This window comes from Trachurus japonicus, chromosome 4 (assembly GCF_045865225.1).
Source record: "Trachurus japonicus isolate A0001 chromosome 4, Traja_1.0".
In the NCBI taxonomy this organism is placed as follows: domain Eukaryota; kingdom Metazoa; phylum Chordata; class Actinopteri; order Carangiformes; family Carangidae; genus Trachurus; species Trachurus japonicus.
Genome location: NC_140910.1, coordinates 20,788,592 through 20,808,378, shown reverse-complemented (window position 1 = coordinate 20,808,378; position 19,787 = coordinate 20,788,592). Strand labels below are relative to the sequence as shown.

The window sequence follows — 19,787 nt, the reverse complement described above, 5'->3', positions numbered from 1 at the left end:
ACAGCTCCTCATTGCCCACCCTGGTTTAAATAACATTTATAGCAGGCTGCTTCATCCTTGATGGAGATTAAGCCCCCTTCCATTTTCACTCTCTTTCTGTCTCTCTCTCTCTCTCTTTCTCTCTCTCTCTTTCCCACACACACACATACACTTACTATACACTAACAGCAGGGCTACCTCCCCATCTGTCAGTATCTACCCGTCTCTGTCTGCTCTGCCTGTGGATGTGATCGCTGCTGCTGTTTGTCAAGCTCTCTCACTCTGTTTTATTGTCTCTTGCGCAAGTCATACTCATACACTTTTATTTGTTTAGCCCACCCACCCCCTCCTCACTCACTGCTTCTGGCCACACGCATATTCACACACACGTACTCACTCTCTCTTCTTCTCATCGCTTTATGGGGCCACACAGTGTTGCCCCACCATTATATCTGAAAATTTATGCACACACTCACAGACTACCTTCTTTTGCTCTCTCTGATTGTCTTTCACACCCACATGCTCAACTACACACATGTGCACGACCGCACGCACACACACACGCACAGCCCAGTGGTGGTGCCGTTGTCCAATTATATTTACTCCCACCTGCTGAACTGAGAGGACCAGAAGGGGGGCAGGGGGAGTGCATCAACATTTTCTGTCTCTCCCTCTCTCTCTCTCTCTCTTTCTTTCTCCCTGTCGCACACACACACACACACAGAGATGGCACTTTTTTTCCTTTTTTTTTCGCAGAAGTGCCCAGCTGAAACTATGATGTCATCCCTTCCCTTCCCTCCATCCCTCTCTCTCTCTCTCTGCCCTTCATCTCTTTCCATTTACACTCATAAATCACTGGGAGAAGGAGACATTTTTAATCAAAAGAGAAAGAAAGATGGCTCAATATATTGCGCCACCCCGGCATTAATAATGCCACATTGTTTGTGTGTGTATATGTGTTTATTTACCTGCATGTTTGCATACACGTGTGTGGAGTGTCCTCAGAGAGCTGCCATATTGAGCAAGGCATAGATATCCATAATATCTGTTTTAGCACACAAAAATAAATGGTTTTTGTATTAATTTATGATAAAATAGTTATTATATCTACATGTGGTACCTTTTTATACATATATATAATCATTTTTGGACATTTTTTTCAAGTGCTAGTCTATAAATAAGCCTAATAAAGATATACAGACAATATTAACCAGTATTTGTGCTGAAACATTTGCAGGCAAACAGACAAATTGTAAATTGCTTTTGATAAAACGTTATCAAAGTTTTTTGTATCATTGGACAACATTAACTGGCAAAATAGCAGTAGTCTTGCAAGTGGAAATTTTGTCAGCTATTTATAGAATTTATGCTAAATTACAACCTGGGGCATGTTTCAGTAATGATTAAAGGGAAAAAAACAGCATCAAACAAAGGCTCTGCACTGCTGAGAGTGAGAAGACTGATGTATAATAAACCAATATATCTGCAGCACTGGTTTAAAGAAGTGAATTAACCAGAGCAGTTAAAAGGTACATTTAGCTTTTTACTTTCTAACGTCACACACACACACACAAAAGTAGCCATATCATTCGCCACAAGACCTTTGGGAGCCCTGAATAACTTGAGCAAACCTGCTTCAACAGCTCTGTCTCTATTAACAAGTGGCATTATGACAAGTCGTGTTCTGTTGTTGACCTTTTGGGGGATGATAAAGTTGTAATAGGAAGCAGTATTTCTATTATGGTGTAAAACAGACTGTCCAATAGTTCCCTAATTATTCACTCACCATGTTTTAATAGGCAAAAGTTCATATTTTCCTCACTCAGAGAAAAGAAAGGACAAACAATCTTCAATCATTGCCAGTATATAGCAATTTATTGTTGTTTCTTGAATTAAGTGAGACAATATTGCAGCAACAAATGTGGGTTTTGTGTTTCAAGACAGGAAGGCATGATTATTTGTCAGCATTTCCTCCATCCCTTCACATCCTATACTTTTCCCTCCTCCTTTTTTTTCGGCCTTTTAGAGTCCTCAACAGCAGGAGTCTTGGCAAAGCACCCCTAATAGTAATTGGCCAGAACTCACTGTGATGGGGTGAGGGTGTTCAATTATTAATATTCCTTTGAAGCTGCCAATTGGAGAAAGAAAAAAAGCCCCTTAGTGGAGCTGTTATTTTCTTGTTCTTGTTCCCTACATCTCCGTCTCTGTTTCTCTCCTCTTGTTTCTCTCCATTGGCCTCTGTCCTCCCTCATCCCCTCACTCACTCACTGCTTATCTTTTCTACTCAAATTATGCGAGCCAACACTGTCAAGTTAATTCTGTCAGATTTAATTTTGGGTGCACCCTGTTCTCACATGCTTTGCCCCATGCTTTGCTCTATACACTGTTTTTTTCTCTCAAACGAGGAGAAAACATGTTAATTTTTAATTGCGTTACAGGCACGAGTCCCTGCCTCAAGTTTCCTGTTGGTGCCGTCTGTATTCTGAGGGTTGTTACAGGTTGAGTTCTCAGAGCTGCAGGAAACCAATCTTATTTAGCACAAGAAACCACCTCTCCTTCTTAACAATGCAAACTTTGCACATTGCATAGTTTTGTGAGGGCTGTAGGTGCCTATGCTGTCAAATTGCTATACTTCTGATACAAGACTGCTGAACACTGTTGACAAGCAACCCAGCGGTTTTATCACCACTAAAATGATATACAGTGGTGAAAGAACAAGTAAGTAATCAGCGGTGCTGCTTTGGCTCTTATGGCTGATTATCAAGAGGTCACCTACATACAGCCCATGCCATCAACCATTAAATCAGACCAAAAATATAAAATGATGTGGCCGTACAGTATCAGAAGAAGTCCAATCAGTGGAATCATTTTTATTGCGGTAGCCTACCTTTAAAAGCTCAGATTTTGGACTTGTCTTATGGCCACAGTGCAAGTAATGTTTTGTCTTCTCTTTATTTTTTTTGACATCATCTCTTTTTCTCAGTCTCTTTGCCATAACATGCTTCAGTAGTTTGAGCAATGTCGTACGGACTCAGTTTGACAGAACAATACAAGTAAACAAGTGATTGAAGTATGTGAAAGGCACAATCCCTCTATGCTCTACGTTTGTTTTGTTTTGTTCTCTAGCAGAGAGGAATTCAACACACTACAGCTGTAGCTTTTTAAAAAAAAATGTTATGCCTCCAGTGCTTTGATGAGCAGGTTTAGATCTTCAAAGATTTTTTGGTGTTGTCTGCTAATTTTTTCAAACCCTCTCTCAGTGGACAGGGCCACGTATACATAGATTTTAGTGTCGAGAAAAGATTAGGGAGGCCTGTGTTTCTCTGATTTCTGTTTGATTTTCAACAGAGAGAAGGGAGACTGTTTGTCTCAATTTTCTTTATTCCAGTGTCCTTTGTTTTGATCAGACCTAACACACCTTTGGCAATTTGAGGTGGCCTCTTCATTTAATGAGCCGACAAGTGTCAGTTGCCTCAAGTGAGTCTCTAAATGACACAAAATTGTTACAATTTCACTCCCTCTGTGTATTATGTGGTCAATTTGAAATCAGACACACACTTATCCATAATTCTCTCTCCCCTTTTTACAAGGAATTGGATCTATTTAAGATACTCGGCAGCATCTTTTTCTTTCTTTTTTTTCTTTTTCCAAACAATGAACCAACACTGAGACCTTTTTGTGTACCACTATTTTGCAAATGCAGTTTTGCTCTGAGAGAAGTGTGGTTGGGCAATTCTTTTTTTCTTTTTTACCTCTGGGATGCTTCACTGTATGATGCAATGGGGAAACATTTGCACAAAACATAGCATTTTTATTCATCTCATGCATTACTGAGCCTTGATATCTTTGTTTTCCCTCAACAAGGTGATAACAAATGTGATGAAGAGTTAATCATCTTATTTCTTGCCAATGGAAATCAATTGTTTTTTCCGCAGATATCTTAATAATTCTTTCAGATAAGGCCTGTTTTTCCACAAAAAAATATATCAGTGGTTGCAGTCAATTTCCTTTATAAAAGGTTTACTTGTATTTGTAAAAGATAATCTCATCCTGTCTGTTTATTAATTTGTTGAAAGGGGAATACGGTTTTTGAGGCTCCCATTTGAGGTTACCAGATGGACAGTTTTCCTCTGTGAGAGCTGGCTATACAGCAGGCAGGCACAAAGTCTCTTTGTGAATCATTACATCCACAACTGCTTGGCACCCCAGCTGCCCCAGGAGCAAATCCCAATTAGCCTTTCTTCCTTACATTTTAATTGGAAAAGCAACTGTTTCATTAACCCTTAAGCTTGTACAGCCAAAGTAACACAGGGATGGAGCTTGACCTGAAACACGGCCTGTGGAATATGGCTGCTGCTGAGATTAGTTTAAACAGTACTTTCTGGGTTTTTTTTATATTATCCTGACTGGCAGAGCTTATTTTAAATACACATTCAGACAATTGCAGAGGTTCACACCTCACTAACACAACCATTGTGTGACATGGCTTTCGCCCTCAGTTTAAATGCACTGCTCAAGAGTACCTTGGCAACAAGTGAGGTGAGAGAGGAGAAGTGCTTATCTTTCAGTTCTCCAAGAGAGATTTTGAGTTTATAACAGGTGCCTCAGATCAGGTGCTGTTGAATTAGGCTGATAAAAGTCAATGGAAACAAAGTGGCCTCTGTTATAAAATCAATCAAGTATGATAGAGGATCTCATATCAGAGACATTGTCTCTGAAAGAGAAATACTATCACTGTCATGAAAAGATCAACACTCTTTGTCTTCTAAGTTGTTGCGTATTGATGCCACCAAATTGTCCGTTAGAGACAGGCAACGGACTAATAAACTTTTTCTTCTTCTACCTCGTTTTTGCTGAAACTTAAAAGAGTATTTTCCCATCTTTCCCTCTTTTCACCCCCAGTTCAAGTTTTTTGCAGCAGTCTGCTGGTCTTTGTTGGCACTGATTACTCGTCAGAACCTCCAGACAAGACAAAGCAGGACGGGTTTAGAGTAAAAGCTTGGTTTCCATAGTGATGGTGCTTGCCGAGGCAGCCTGTGAGAATTGGTCCTGATTGATGGGGCTTGGTTGTTTAGGCCCGGAGGGTGTGTGGGGTTTATGTGTGTGAGAGGTAGAAAGAGGTGTGTGTGTGTGTGTGGGTGTCGGCGGGGGGGCGGATATGTGTTTCTGCTGCTTGTATATTTGTCTGTGTGTTCATGTGTTCACTTGAATGCACATTTGGATGAATGTGTCTTGTGTAACTATGGTCTTTCTCTGATGGACTGACCGTCTGTCTCAGACTGACGGACAGGCGGCTCTACAGTAGCAGCTTGGCGGATACTGCAAGCTAGTAAATCTCTACACTTCAGAGGACCACATGGTTGTAGTTCACCGTCAGCAAGTATGCCCTGCTGGTCCAGTTGACTTGATTTATTTCCCACACACAGCAGCAGCACCTTTAGTTTAGAAATATCCAAAAGTAAATCATATTTCAATCCATCAAAAAAAAATGTCTTAAGACTATCTAGATATATTTCAATGTGAAATTGAGAGGCAACACTTGTAGACAAACTCCAGAATTAGGTCCTGGACAAATTGAGATGCCAAGTTACTCTGCTCTCTCTTTATTAGTTGTTTTCTTCTGCACGTAGACAGTCTTGATAGTGCCCTTTTGTGTGTCATGTGTCTGCTGTTTGGTTAATATGAAAATCAAGTTAAATCTCAGGATTAGTTTAGCACTAAATCAGCTTCTTTAAAATTAGTGGCACACGTGGTTGGCATTGCTCTTTTCCACCAAAAAACAAACAAACAAAAAAGCATAATATCTGTCAATATGTATGGACACTTCAGTATCAATTTAGGTAAAGTGACAGTGAATTGGATGAGGATATGTGGATCAAGTCCTATGTTTTTATCTAATTAGCAGGAATTCTGAGTACAACATCTGTATCCTCCAAGCGACTATACTCTGCAGGCAGCTACATGAATGGCTGGAGAAACTGGGATTGGCTTGCTTGTAGTGGTATCTCTAATAGCACCAAATGTTCTTTTCAGACATTGTTGGTAGGAAAAAAACTCCCTGTGTGCTAGGAAAGATACCTATTTGTAGCAAGATGGATAACAAGTGCCCTTTTACCAATTTGCTGCCTTTCTCTGCAAATCACCGAATGGCCGTGCGTCATTTTGTCTCCCACTTTGCTAATTCAGCGGATAATGGGTCCTATTTATGACCTGAGAAGCTTTTCTCCATCAATTACTGTATTAGTCATAAAGCCAGTCCCCTCCCTCTTCTAACGTTCCCCCATTCCAAACGACAACAGTAAAGTACTGTAAATGGAGCCGTCTCATATTCACATACCCGCCTCCCACTCTCCACCACTTTATAATCACAGAGCCGGTGTGTTCTGTCTTATCAGGTCTAACAGAGGTAGTGGCCACTAGCAGGTGGTTGCTGTATTAGCTTAACAAGCGTCTGTATGCACAGTGTGAGGTTTTTTTTTTTCCCCCTCCTGCTAACTGGTCGTGTTTTCATGGACCTGTTCTATTCTCAAGGCCTTGTGAAGATAGTTGGGCCCCCAGTGCTGGTTATTTTAGCTCAGACCATGTCCCCCTGCCAGGCAGATAAAGACAGGTCTCGTGTGCTTATCTGGGTAGTTCTGTACCTCAGTCTGTCTGAGGGGAGCTTTGGGAATAGAGAGAGACTTTGGCGGAAGGGACAAATGGCCACTGCGGGTGCAATGTCCTTTCAATGTCATCCCTGGTAACATTACGTGTGCTGGTTTTTTGGAGACTTTTAAACAAGGTACCTCACAGCAAAAGAAGTGTGTACATTTTTAGGAAACATGGCCCTGGTGGGAACCAAGCCCCAAAAGATCTGTGTTGTGTGCAAAGCAGAGGACATTCTAGTACACTCTTATAGTATATTTTTATAGTCTAGTAAAATAATAGAAAGATATGCAAAGCCTTTCCAAATTCATTTGTCAAGACTTCACAGGAAATAGCTAGGTTGTTGTAAGTCACTAAGGTTTTTTACTACACCAATTGTGTAGAAGGACATGTTCTAAAAAAGAAAAAACAGGTTTCAGGGGGAATGTGTTTCAGCTTTTATGAGTTTGGCAATATGCACCACTGACAGAGATCAAGGTGATGCCTCTATCTTTTACAATAACAACAGGAAGTGTCTGTCAACTTCCAATGTCCATGGTGTTCACCACTGAACCATGTCAATACCATGAACCACCTATTAAAAAGAATGCAGCCAGAAAAGGGATGAAGGACGTAACAAAGTGCAAGTGAAGCTGGAGGAGGTGGAAGAATAGTTACACATGTTGCTGTAGCAGGTGAGTCACGACATCAGGGACTCTGATTCACCCACAGACTGGTTGGTGAAGATGGTGAAGGTTGGGCTGTTCACTAGCCACAGTCTTCCTCAATCACATTTATTTGAGAGTGCTGGTCTGGCTAGTCTGCACTCTAATGTGGAAAACGGGCTGAGCATGGACAGACAGAGCTCACTCTGCCTTTGTAGAATCAAACTTAAGTCTTTAAGCCATAATTAATTTGCCCTGGGGCACCTTTATGAAGCATGGCTGAACTGAAGATGTTTTCAAAACAAATAGAAATGTCAAGCCAGCAACATGTCATTACAGAGGGAAGATAGTCTGTCGATCACTATTATTATTTTTCTGAGTGTTACTGCTATTATTATTGTAATATTAATATTAGGGCCGGGACTCGATTAAAAAAATTAATCGAATTAATTAGAGGCTTTGTAATTAATTAATCGCAATCAATCGCATTTTAATCGCATATAAATATTTGACCTGAGAACACACATGGATTTTAGTATACCATTGAATGACTGAATACATAAGCTTAAGCATTCAAGGTGGTACTTAACCAAGACCAACAGACTAGGGATGCAAATTATCGATTAATTCATGAATCGATATTTGATACATACAGATTAAATGGTCTTTCCTTCCAATACACTATGATGATTACTGTAGTATTTAACTAGGCTACTTAAATCACAGTAGCATAAACTGATTTGTTGAACTCAGCCTGATGTAAACATGAATAAAACTCAGTAACCAATCACACAGGCAGCTCCATGTTGTCCCTGTGTGATGTTCAGGGACAGGTCAGGACAGTCTGAAGACAGACAGCTCTGAGGGTGAAGTCCTATCATAATGAGATGAGATGCACCTGTGACAGTGACAGGTCATAGATATAGCGCTGCAGCTGAGCATTTAGCGCTATAGCGCATTTAGCGTGCGTCCATGTCTGTGTATCTATGTGCAGGCAGAGATCAGAGATGGTGTTTTAAATAACCATGCTAGCGTTTCACCAGCTCTCATCTCTGCCAGTCAGCCTCTCAAACTGCCGCCTCTCTCGCGTGCGGGCGCACCGCACGTAGACACACGTGATAAAAAAAAAAAAAAAAAATTGAAAAAAAAAAAAAAAAAAATCGATTTTTTTTATAAGTGCGATTAAAATAACGCGTTAGTTTTTGTGTAATTAATTAATCGTAATTAACGCGTTAAAGTCCCAGCCCTAATTAATATTCTTTCAAAAGTCAATTAGTCATGGCCACCTTTATTATTTAGAAAACACTATTGTTGTTGAATAACATCACTGAGAAGATGATATTGAAGAAGTTTAAATACAATGTGGTTATCCTTGTCCATTGTTAAGTCCTGTTAATGACTATTGGACATTTGACGTCACTGCACAGACTAGTTTGTGTGGTGCACAATAAGAAATTATCAGTAATAATGACACGAATTAAAACAATACCTTTTTTGTCTCATCCCCTCGGCTAAGCCCCCACTGTCTCAAGATCCTAACAACACCTGTGTCATTGACTATATCGTATGGTCTGCTGCGCCTTCGTCTATTACTGGGATTATTTGGGGCAGTTTACACCCCTATACCACTGAACCTTCTCTAACCTGCAATTACTGGCCACGTGGCAAGCATGCATGAAAAAAAGAAAGGTTCAAAGTCAACAGTAACTGGCAGCAGAGGCCCAGAGGTACACAGTGGAGGAAAATTGAAAAAAAGGTTAATTACGCTCATCAAAGTTCACACAGTTACCTTTAGTAATTGCAATATAATAGACATTCATGCGCCCACAATCAGTGGCTGCAGGGTGTTTTGATGGCATACATGTGCATGAAAACACAGGCAAACAAATAGGCGCACACACGGCCTACTGTATTTACTGTGCATACACAAAAGAAAAAAATGAACATGTAGTGTTCTTTTTTTCTTATTGTTCATTTTATATCATTTTGAACACCTGTAAGTATTTACTTTTTATTCTCCTCACAAATCAAGCTCCAAGCTTCAGTTCACATTGGCAGCCAGACTGAATGAGTAAAACCTGGCATCTCGACTCTCTACCCAACATAGGTTGATTTAATAATGCTGATAGGATTTAAATAATATCAAACCAACCACCTGAATAGTCTTAAAAGAGCAAAAAAAAAAAAGCAGCAGAAAGGTTGCACGTGTTTCTGTGGTGCGTGTGAGGCAGAGAGATGATGCCCCTTTCCCATAAGTGGGCAGGCATGAGGGAGTGAGACAGCAGAGCCGAAAACAGAAACCTGTCTCAACTCCTCAGTGCCTACATTATGTAATTATGTATAATTCTGTGGCCTGCAGTAAAACCTATGGAACTTCACTTTTAGACATATGTCTGTGTGAACACTGAAGGCCAGGGATTAACTTCTGACAGCACTTCCATATGTATGTCAAGTGTAGGGGAATGAGCATTCTTTAGGATACCGTGAGAGACATGTCTCCTGTCTCAAACACACACAAGCACACACAACCTGTTCCTGCACAACCTGCTGTGTGTGTTGTGTTGCTGTTTGCTCCCTCACAGCTGGTATTACAGCCATGTGAGATATTTTCAAAGAAATAGAATATCATTTAAAAATGTGTATTTATGACTATATCCTTAGTTATGAAATGAATTGTTGCTTTTGACAAGAGGTTTTATCCTTTTAATCTTGTTGCTCAAATGCCACACTGTGACCAGTGGTTTGTGTTCTGCTGAATATATGGCACAGAGATAACACTTAAAAGGCATTGTGGAGGACACACAACAGTGTCGTAGCATTTACAGTCTCCTAAATGTTTGCAACATAATGAGTGAAGCTGATTAGCAGGTACAGGTGAAAACCTCCTACGTAAAGGGGGGTGTGAGGACAAAATGGGTCTTGATGTGCTCTGAAAATGTAATTTATGTATTTCATGGCTGTATAAATCTAGTGTTTTCATCTGCCTGTTTCGAGAAAAAACAAGAAAGAAAAAACAAGCAGTAACCACAAATAACAAGAAATCCAAGCAAGTGAGAAAACTGAAACTTTCTTTTTGATTAAATATTTAGCTCTTTCAGATCTGCTCTCACAGTTCACATCATCTCCTCCAGTCCCTGCACCCCCTTGTCACCTTCTCTTCTCCCCTCTTTCAACTTTTTCTTTACCGCTGACCTTGCCACCTCCCGCTTGCACTCCTCTTCTTCTGTCTCATTCTTTTTTATTTCATATGTCTTTCCTCCCGGCCTCTCACTTTAAACCCTCCTTAGGTAATGTTGAAAACTGCATTTAGCACATTTTGAGAATCCTGAATCTGTCAGGAGTTAAATTCAGACTGACATGTGGGCAAAGCACATTTATTGTACATCTCTCTCATCCTCTGAAGCAGAGAGGGAAAGAGAGAGAGAAGGCAACTGGGTGGAAATGTCGAATGGTCCAGGGGAAAACTAATCAAAGAGCGCTGGCCTTCAGCAGAACCACTGCCACAGGCCTGCTCTGTGTAAATCCCTCTTCTGTCTCGACAGAGGGCACATTGTAAGGGGAGGTCAAATGCAGAGGAGCTGTGTTGTGTAAAGCTGTGTCTTGCAGTTTGAGAATGGAAATTGAAAGTATAAAATGCCAAAAGGGATCATTGTATGCACCAGATAAAGTCGACCTATTCCTTTGTGTGAAACCCTTTGTAGTGTATACACAATGGATGCAGAGTGATTTATTTCATGATTTTTTTTTTAGTCTTCCCCTGTTGTGGTGAGTAACATTTGCACAGGTGTAGTTTAAACCTTTTCATAATTCATAAATGCCCTGAAATGCGTGGGTTACATACGTTTTTCCAACCTGAGCTGTCGGTCCTCTGCTGGTAGTTTCTTTTCTTTTTTCTTTTTTTTTCATACAGACTCAATAACAATTGAACATTATGGGATAATAATTATTGGACAATAACAGCAACTGCTGCGCTGAACAGACAATAGATATCCATCTTCAGGGAGTTGCTTGCACAACACAACTCCAAACAGATAAGATGGCTGTCGAGAAAGATGAATGTGTGATGTATTCATTGCTTCTGTGTGTCAACAAGCTGTTCTGATTAAATGCATTGATGTATGTAAACACCAGGCCACATTAAATCACGTCCCTTGTCAGCAGTTGACCAGAAATCTTCAGTCAGAATGAAAAATAAATAAATAAATAAAAATTACTGCCTTGACACATTACTTTAGAACACTTATAATATATTGCATTGTCATGTCACACCAGTGGAGCTCAATGGGCTGTATTAACTATTTGTTTACTATGTAGTGTTCATTTATAAGATATTGAGGTAATAACAGAGGATTGTTGGGTTTCACAAATCTTTCATCTTCCTAAAACATTATATCCTGTAAAGCCTCACACAGCATCAGGAAACGTGACTTCGTGAGGTTATTTTGGCAGATGTAGAGTTAGATTCAAAGAGTGCTAAGAAATATTTTTTGAAGGAGGCAACAATCAATATTCTTTCATTTGACCATCAGAAGGCCAGCAATCAATATTTCCAACATTAAAATGATTGCCAGCAACACATCCCTTTAATACTTTTTATTAAAGTAGAAGAGTTTTATCCCTGCCCTGTGGCTGATTTATTTAGCTCAGGGCGTCCAACACTCACAGCCTGTCGAAATGATGTACGACGATTTTAGTCACATGCTCCATGAAGGTAACACTTTAATGTAAAAGTGCATCTTTTTTATTATTTTTTTCCTTAGTATGCATGGTTCCACCACCACTGGCCTTGTACTCAGTGTCATGTTTTACCCCCTGAGCTACATATGCATTAAATTACCTCAGAACAAAGGACGATAAAGCAGAGAAAAAAAAAATCAAAGGAAGATAAGAGTGACTCCACTCATCTGCAAGTGAGCAACTCCGGCTGCTGACTGCTTGTCTCAAACATATTACAGCATGTATAACTAAGGTTAAGTTTGTCTCAGATGCTCATGAGCAGGGTCAGGATTACATTTTTGCTCTCTTATCCTTCAGAAAGCCCCGTTCTGCTCAGGCTAACTGTTAACCATTAGTTAAGTTAGTTTGTGAATGTCGTTGTAATATTTGCATCAGTTACATTTCGGGTGTTAGTTGGAGGCGGGGAGATGAACTTTACATGCAGTGCCTCTGGTTTCCCGAGGCACTACAGTCAACCCTCTTTTCCGTTCCCTTGTCTTACACTATTTCTCTTTGCCTCGTTCTTTCAAAATACCCACTCCCTATAGCTCTCCTCACCCTGATAATGAATGCAGGAATTCTCCTTCATATGTGTTTAGCTGTGCCTGGAGACTGGTGTCGGCCCATGGTCCCTTAATTATTAATTTGACGTTATGCGCTGGCCGTTTGATCATCCACACATATCTGTATGATTCAGATTTAACAAGTTCCCCAGGAGACTGTGTTTTCTCTCCCTTTTCCTCTTTCTACTGCTCCGAACCTACTGCAACTGCAGCGATTAGGGAGAGAAAAAACACACCACCACCATAAGCAACAGGAATTACTAACATTTGATGGGCAGTTTAATGACATGGTCTCAGCTCTGAGTGCATTTCTTTTTTAGTATGTGTGAGCCACGTGAGAATTTAACAACTGATTGTGGCTTTGTCAGTGCAATAATCACTTCTAACTTTTTAACACTTTATTACAGTGTCATACAAATTATAATAAAAACTCACTTTTACCACCTCATAGGCTTGCTACTTATACTCAGTGTATCAATAGTGCATTTCCCCATTGGGCCGTATTTCTTTTTTTTTTTGTTACTGATCATCAGCACCTTGGCACAACATCAACATACAAATTCACAGTGTCTCGATCAACACACAAAGCTACACAGCATTGAAACTGGGGTACCAGATGAGAAAGGCATAGTACTGTAGTTTAATGTCAACACAGGTTTTGGACTGCAGGTGGTAACTGCAATGAGGGCATGGCCCAGTGATTAAAGAGGCTGCCCTGTCAGGAATAAAGCAGCAGGTTCAAGTCACCACGACAGCCATTAAATGCCAAGCTGTCTACGTGTGGTTCACCTGAGATTGTCATCTTTCCATAGCGGCTCATCAATCAATCCAATATCTGGTTGTCCTGTTTATCCGTTCTTGCTGTTGACTGTGTTGTATTCATTTTATTTTCTCTTCAAAACTCAAACTGGCAGAACAGTGTGTGCAGGGCTTGTGTGGTACACAGAGAACTATAAAATCCAGGAGGGGTTGCAAGAACCGTCTAGTGTGGATTTGTGTGACATTAGAGAGTTGTGTGTCTGTGTGAAAGTATGTGCGTGCACTCAAATTGGCATTTGGAAGTCTGGGCTTTCAGAAATGTAATTACCCTTATTTAATGCTGTCTTGTTAGGAATGGAGTTAGCTCCAATGGTGGTAATATCTCTCCTTCTCTGTCTCCATCTCTCTCTCTCCTTCTCTTTCTTTCCTCTCCCCTCAGCACAACCACGGTTCACTAAAGTTCCCATCGACCAGATTGGCGTCTCAGGGGGCGTGGTCTCCTTTGTCTGCCAGGCGACAGGCGACCCCAAACCAAGGGTTAGCTGGAACAAGAAAGGCAAGAAGGTCAACTCCCAGCGTATAGAGGTGAGTCCATCGCTGCTGCACAGTGGAGGTCTGGAGATTTTGTGGCAGGCAACAGGCCGTTCCTATTACTGCACTGTCACACAGCAGGACTAAAGAATAAAATTTGAAAAATTCATTATATCACCAGAAATATTCAGAAAGAGTAGGGGTGAGGTATCTGAAATATGATATATGGTACAGTATCTGGTTATTCTAACGTGTATTTTGCAAAATGACAGAAAAAGAAAATGAAATGCATATTTAAATGCCCATCAGTAAGTATTAACAATCTGCTGATCACTGATAATTGATCTAACTACATATTAAGTGATGCTGTAATCTTACTGTTATATTTAATATTGGAACCAGCAAGATCTAGAATTATTGACAATTGTATGATCCCTAGCTGCTGATAAGACATAACTTGGAGTTCATCAAGCAAAGTCAGCTCACAGGCAGAACGCAAATGTCCTTGGTTGCAGCATGACACTCTTTTTAACCTTTATTTGTCCACACACATTCTTGTTTTCATCACCACATTCACATTAAAAGCTCGGTCTTCTGTTGTTCTTGGGTTCCCACGCAGTCGTTTTGAAAAGGGTGTTTTCATTTGCTTTATTCACCCTCAGTTTTCACAAATAGTCCTGCACAACAGCTACCAATCTTTTCACAGACAGGCCGTGCTAACCTCTGAGTGATGTGCAGGTCGTCCATTAGCTACAGTTGCCCAGTAATGCAATGCAGAGCTCTCCCATTCCTCCGACTCTGTCCTCTTTGCACTTGACTGGCTCTGCTGTTGTCACATTCTTGTTTCTAGTACTGGGGCTTTTTTTTTTCTTTCTTTCTTTTTTTCTGCATGCAGTCCTGTCCCTGTGAATGTGTCTGTCTGTGTGTTATTCATGATGTTTGTTGTTCAGTTCTCGGCAGGCATCCCAGATGGCATCTCTAAAAGTCTTGATTGATGCTCAGTGTCTCTTAATTAAAAAGTTGCTTTCGTTAAGGATGACGACAGTGCACAGAGACACACACACACACACGCTCACACACACACATTCCAGCAGGAAGACAACCACAGGGGAGGGGGCTAAAAAGCAAAAAAATGACAACAACATCAACACAGGGGAAAGCAGCATCTCAACGGAGGACAAACTAAAAAGACAAGTAGTGTTTGTACGTTCTCTTCTCTTGCATGCTAAGTGGGAAACAAAGCCAAGGGCGTAAAGCAGCCCGCCAGAACGGACGCTTCTTTTCCTCCGTTTAGCATGAAATAAAAAATTTGTAAAGGGGTTTTGAAGTAGTTATGATTTTTTTTTTTTTCTGTTCTACCCTCTAGACAGCTGCTTTGATATCGATCGTGATGCCGTGCTCTGCAGTGTTTTTAGCCTAATTAACGGCTCGGCTCTGAGATGTGCAGCAGTGGAGCAGCGGGGCTGCTGAAGACTTGTACTTGTATCTCAAAGTCATGTTTTGCTCAGAGATCTCAACAGTGAACCCTTCGTTGAGATGGTGTAAGCTCTTCTGAGGAAGAGAGAGATATTGGTAGAGAAGGTTTGCCGTGAGACTGACAAACAGGTTGGCCATCTTGTCTAACGCTTCATCCATCCAGAATTACAGTATTACAGAGGTGGTGTTTGGAAATGACCATCTTTATTAAAGTAAAGGGGATGATCACTTCCAAAAAGCGCACCATTTAAATTCTAGTCATTTACTCAAGTCTTGAGGTTCAGTTTCTTACCGTAGGATACATGGGTGTTGATATATTAACTTTAAAAGAAACCAACCCATGGCCTTTGAGATGCTGACCTGTGGCCAAACTCTAAAACAACTCTGAAGAACTGGCCTGCTGTCAATCACACCCACGCATCCACATTTTAAAACAAATACACATTTAAAAGGTCATTGGAAAGTAGTTCTACTGAATGTAATGAGGACACTGTTAGAGTGCATTTCTAGTCATTAGATAATTTATTTATTGGCAAGTTCAGACTATTTCAAATAGCACTCCATTGTTCTCAACATCCAAAACATCAGGATGCTGATATCCAATTAGTCTGTATTAGGAAACTGGCAGTCAAGCAATATAATTACTTCTGCTGTCAAGTTTTGTGAGTGATTCATTTCAGAGCTTGATGCGCACACTTTTATCTACAGTATAGTGGGGAAATAATAGAAAATTGTCGTTCAAGAAGTCTGAGTTTCTGTTGAACAAAAAGCATCATGACAATTCAAATACAAAGTGTGTTAATGCTTATGTAGTTTGTCTTAAATGTTGAGATGTAAGTGAAGCAGTGTTGTCAGTATTCTGAGCACATGTTGCATTCTGGTTGTAGTCTGAGTTTGTTTTAAAAAAGCCCTTTCAACACGGTTCAAAATAAGGGGCTTTAAAGAGAACAAAGGGCATAATCACAGATAAAAACGCGAAATGAAAACATACAGAAGCGGGCGCCTCATGCATAAAGATATGGGACTGCAACTGTTTGTGTGTATGTGTGCGTGCCGTGCGTGTGTATGTGTGTGTGTGGGGGGGGTGTATTTCATTATAACTCTATTTATGAGGACCAGGGGCTATAAAAGACTTGATACACAGTCCCTTTCCATCCGAGGATATCTTGTTATAACTCACTTCTGTACGTCTCAAATTTAGTATTGAGGTAGGAAAACAGGCTTCTTATCAGCATTATATCTTAAATAATGAGACAGCTGACACCAAACTAATCAATGTGTCTCCAAGACAGTTGTTAGCGCTGATACTCTGTGCTAATACTGGTTCACACTGGTTCAACACTGTTAGCATTTTTATTGGAATCCCACAACTGTCTAACCTAACCCTATTCCTTATGCCACAGACGATTGAGTTTGACGAGGGTGCCGGAGCCGTCCTCAGAATCCAGCCTCTCCGAGCGCCACGTGATGAGAACATCTATGAGTGTGTGGCAGAGAACAGCGAGGGCGAAGTCACCGTCAATGCCAAGCTGTCCATTATCCGAGGTGAGTCCTGCATTATGAAACAGTGTGGAGAGGGGTAACTGAAAAATAAATCATTTAAGTGTACATCCGGGAGCTTCTCAGGTTTTTTTTGGGGGGAGGTGACATCTTGTCTTGGAGTTGTTGAACTGCACTTGACAGTAGGCGAGGGCTGAACCTTGAAGTCTTTTTGCTTATACATGTCATTTCTGTAGGAAGTGCCCTTCGAAAGCCATTTTGACTTTTAGCCGCAAGAGGTGATTGGCTCGGTTGTTCTGCATTTGTCACAAGCATTGTTTCATTAAACAATATTGTAACATTTGGTACAATTAGTACTTCATTATGTATCTGACAATTTAATGATTGCATATTCTATCTTAACATGATTAAGTGGTAGCGGATTATTTCCTAAAACTCCCATCGCAGCCTAAAATAGATTTATATTCCCTTGCAGCAGATGGACAGTGTGCACACTGTTTATCAAGGGTCCATCAGATTGATGTCCCTAATCAACTGTCCATTCATGTAAGAGCTGAACCTCTATTTGCCCGTGATGAAAACCCACAGGATCCTTGAATGAAAAAGATTGATTGGTCACCCATAGACAGTCAGGGCACAGCGACTGACAGATGTGTCTGGACACATACATACACACACACACACAGATTCTCTCTTCACACAAACAGGTGTAAAATAACAAAACAGTATGAGATGTGTGTAGATGAAATCTGTGATAGCTGATCTTTGTAGACCTTCATTGAGAGTGTAAGAGGTGATAGTTTAGTTTCAGAAATAGATGTTATTTATTTAACTCCAGCGTAGAGGTCAGTGAGGACGGTATCAGAGGCGAGCAAGTGTGTGGTCACACACTCCCATGTCCTTCTATCTCAGTCTACCTGACACTGTCTGCCTCAGATATACAGACACACACCAAGTGTCTTCTCCCTTCTCTTCTGTTCTCTCCTGCCGCCATCTGCCATGTTTCCAGGGTTGGATGAAGCTGAGCTATTGCTGGCTGGCTGGCAGGCAGCACACGAGCTAGGCCTCCCTGGCTGTCAGTGCATGTTGGAGCAGGGATTGGAAGCCTGGCTCAGCATCCTTGGATAGTTATTGTTAGCAACAAACCCCCTACCCTGGAAGCATGTTGTTGTGGGTGTTGGAAAGGGGTGGGGGGTGGGGAGTGCCTCAGTCACCCTTTAAAAGTTTCTATACATTTACTAAAACTTAGTACAGTTTTACTCACTGCCTAATGTATATTGAGTGAGCAGAGAGCAATTTCAAGTCCAGAAAGTCCCTTATAAACAAAAACTTAAAAGCAAAAACAAAACACACATCTAAGTTTAAACTGCAAGGCCAGGCATGTGCAGCAGTGTGTGCAAATGGGTGTGTGATAGAGTACAGGGCAAACCCAGGGCAGTCTACAGCACCAGAAAGAAAATGAAAAGTTCTTGGAATCAGCTCGACAAGGTTTCCTCAAGAGCCCAGAGGAAGACCGCAGCTTTCCTGCCCAGGCACGACCCAACAGTGAAGTGAAGGATGAGTGTGATGATGAGAGTGAAGGTGCAACATGAGCAGCAGAGGAGGAGAGCAGCACGTTCTGTCTCTCTTTAATGAGGTCGAGCCCCGCTGCATTAACCTGCCAGCTTTCAGAAGGCAGAAAGATGCAGCGTATGAGAGAAGAGAGAGAGATCTAATATAATTCACAGAAAACCCAGAAATGCCAGGATGTAGAGAGAGGTGAAATGTGAAAACGTTAGAGAGTGAGTGTGGTGGAAGTGGAGCAAACCAGAGACACAAATAGGCAACAGCAAAAAAAAAAATTGTAGAAAAGTTGGCCAGAGATGAAGGGAGACAACAGGGGGTGTTGTGGACGATTGGCAGTGTAGAACAGGTGAGGAGGACAATAGGCAAACATGGGTTCTTGGAACAGGGGCAAAGGATTATGGGATATGGGACAAGGCACAAGGGACACATCCGCAGTAAACAGAGGGTTTGTGGTCTGGGATCTGGAGAGGTAGAAAAATGGGTTGCCATGTTGGGTGACTTGGCCGGAGAGCCGTGGCACACATTTTTAAGAAAATAAAAGCTGCATGCATTCATGTACTGTATGTGAACAAAAACAAACACGGAATAACATACACATAAACATGCATGACTCAACCATCATAAAGGTCATGGAACTCATTTATATGACTGAGTACTGATTATTTGAGTAACAGCACTAGACAAGAGCAGACTATACCCTATGCTCGTTTTTTTTAAAGGCTTCTTTATTGCATGAGCAGTGAATCATCTTCCATAACCTCAAGCAAGTCCAGTAACCTTCCTATAGAACTACATGTATAGTCACTGGTGGGCAGACACAAACAGAAGGGTGCAGTAAAACTGCACTTTCTGTCCAATTGCAAACTCATCTACCATGACAGCATGTGGACTCTGCTCTGAGTTTGAAAAGGAAATGAACAGCACCACAATGTTTACTCTTGCAGACAAGCCATAGCTGCATGCACATGTGGTAAAGATGCTCCCATACAGCAAAGACATATACACGCATATGTGCAGCAATGCCAATGCACGTGACCCCGTCCACTAAAACATGTACACATAACAAGATAAATGTTAGCTACCTCATAAACCCACAGACATTACGTCATTCAGAAAGACATGCAGACTAAACTCTAAACCTCATCTCCATAGTCTTTTTTTAAACTGTACTGTGGCAATGACAGAACCCCACCCTCTCTTCTGTTGTCTCTACTGTTTGTGTGTATGAATGTGTGTTCGGGTGCTTGTGTTGGTGGTGATGGCAGGGTGCGTTTAGCACCAACTGTGACACCTCTTTGGCTGTTGCTCTACTGCCTCAGCTGAATACCTAAGATGGGGGCCATCTGGCTCCACTAAGACTCACACACAGTCCTCTGGGAGTCCTTGGAGAGGGACTGACAAGTGTATG

General features: G+C 41.1%; 1 protein-coding gene across 17 annotated transcripts in view; it reads left to right on the top strand.

Annotated features, from left to right (window-relative positions):
• The window catches only part of ptprsa (protein tyrosine phosphatase receptor type Sa), a 256,606-nt gene that overhangs the window by 127,253 nt on the left and 109,566 nt on the right, over positions 1–19,787 (top strand). For all 17 annotated transcript variants that reach the window (XM_085774644.1, XM_085774641.1, XM_085774645.1 and 14 more), the window contains 2 exons: positions 13,746–13,891; positions 16,717–16,858. In XM_085774644.1, the coding sequence (XP_085630770.1) occupies positions 13,746–13,891; positions 16,717–16,858 (288 nt within the window). The remainder of the gene's footprint in view (positions 1–13,745; positions 13,892–16,716; positions 16,859–19,787) is intronic.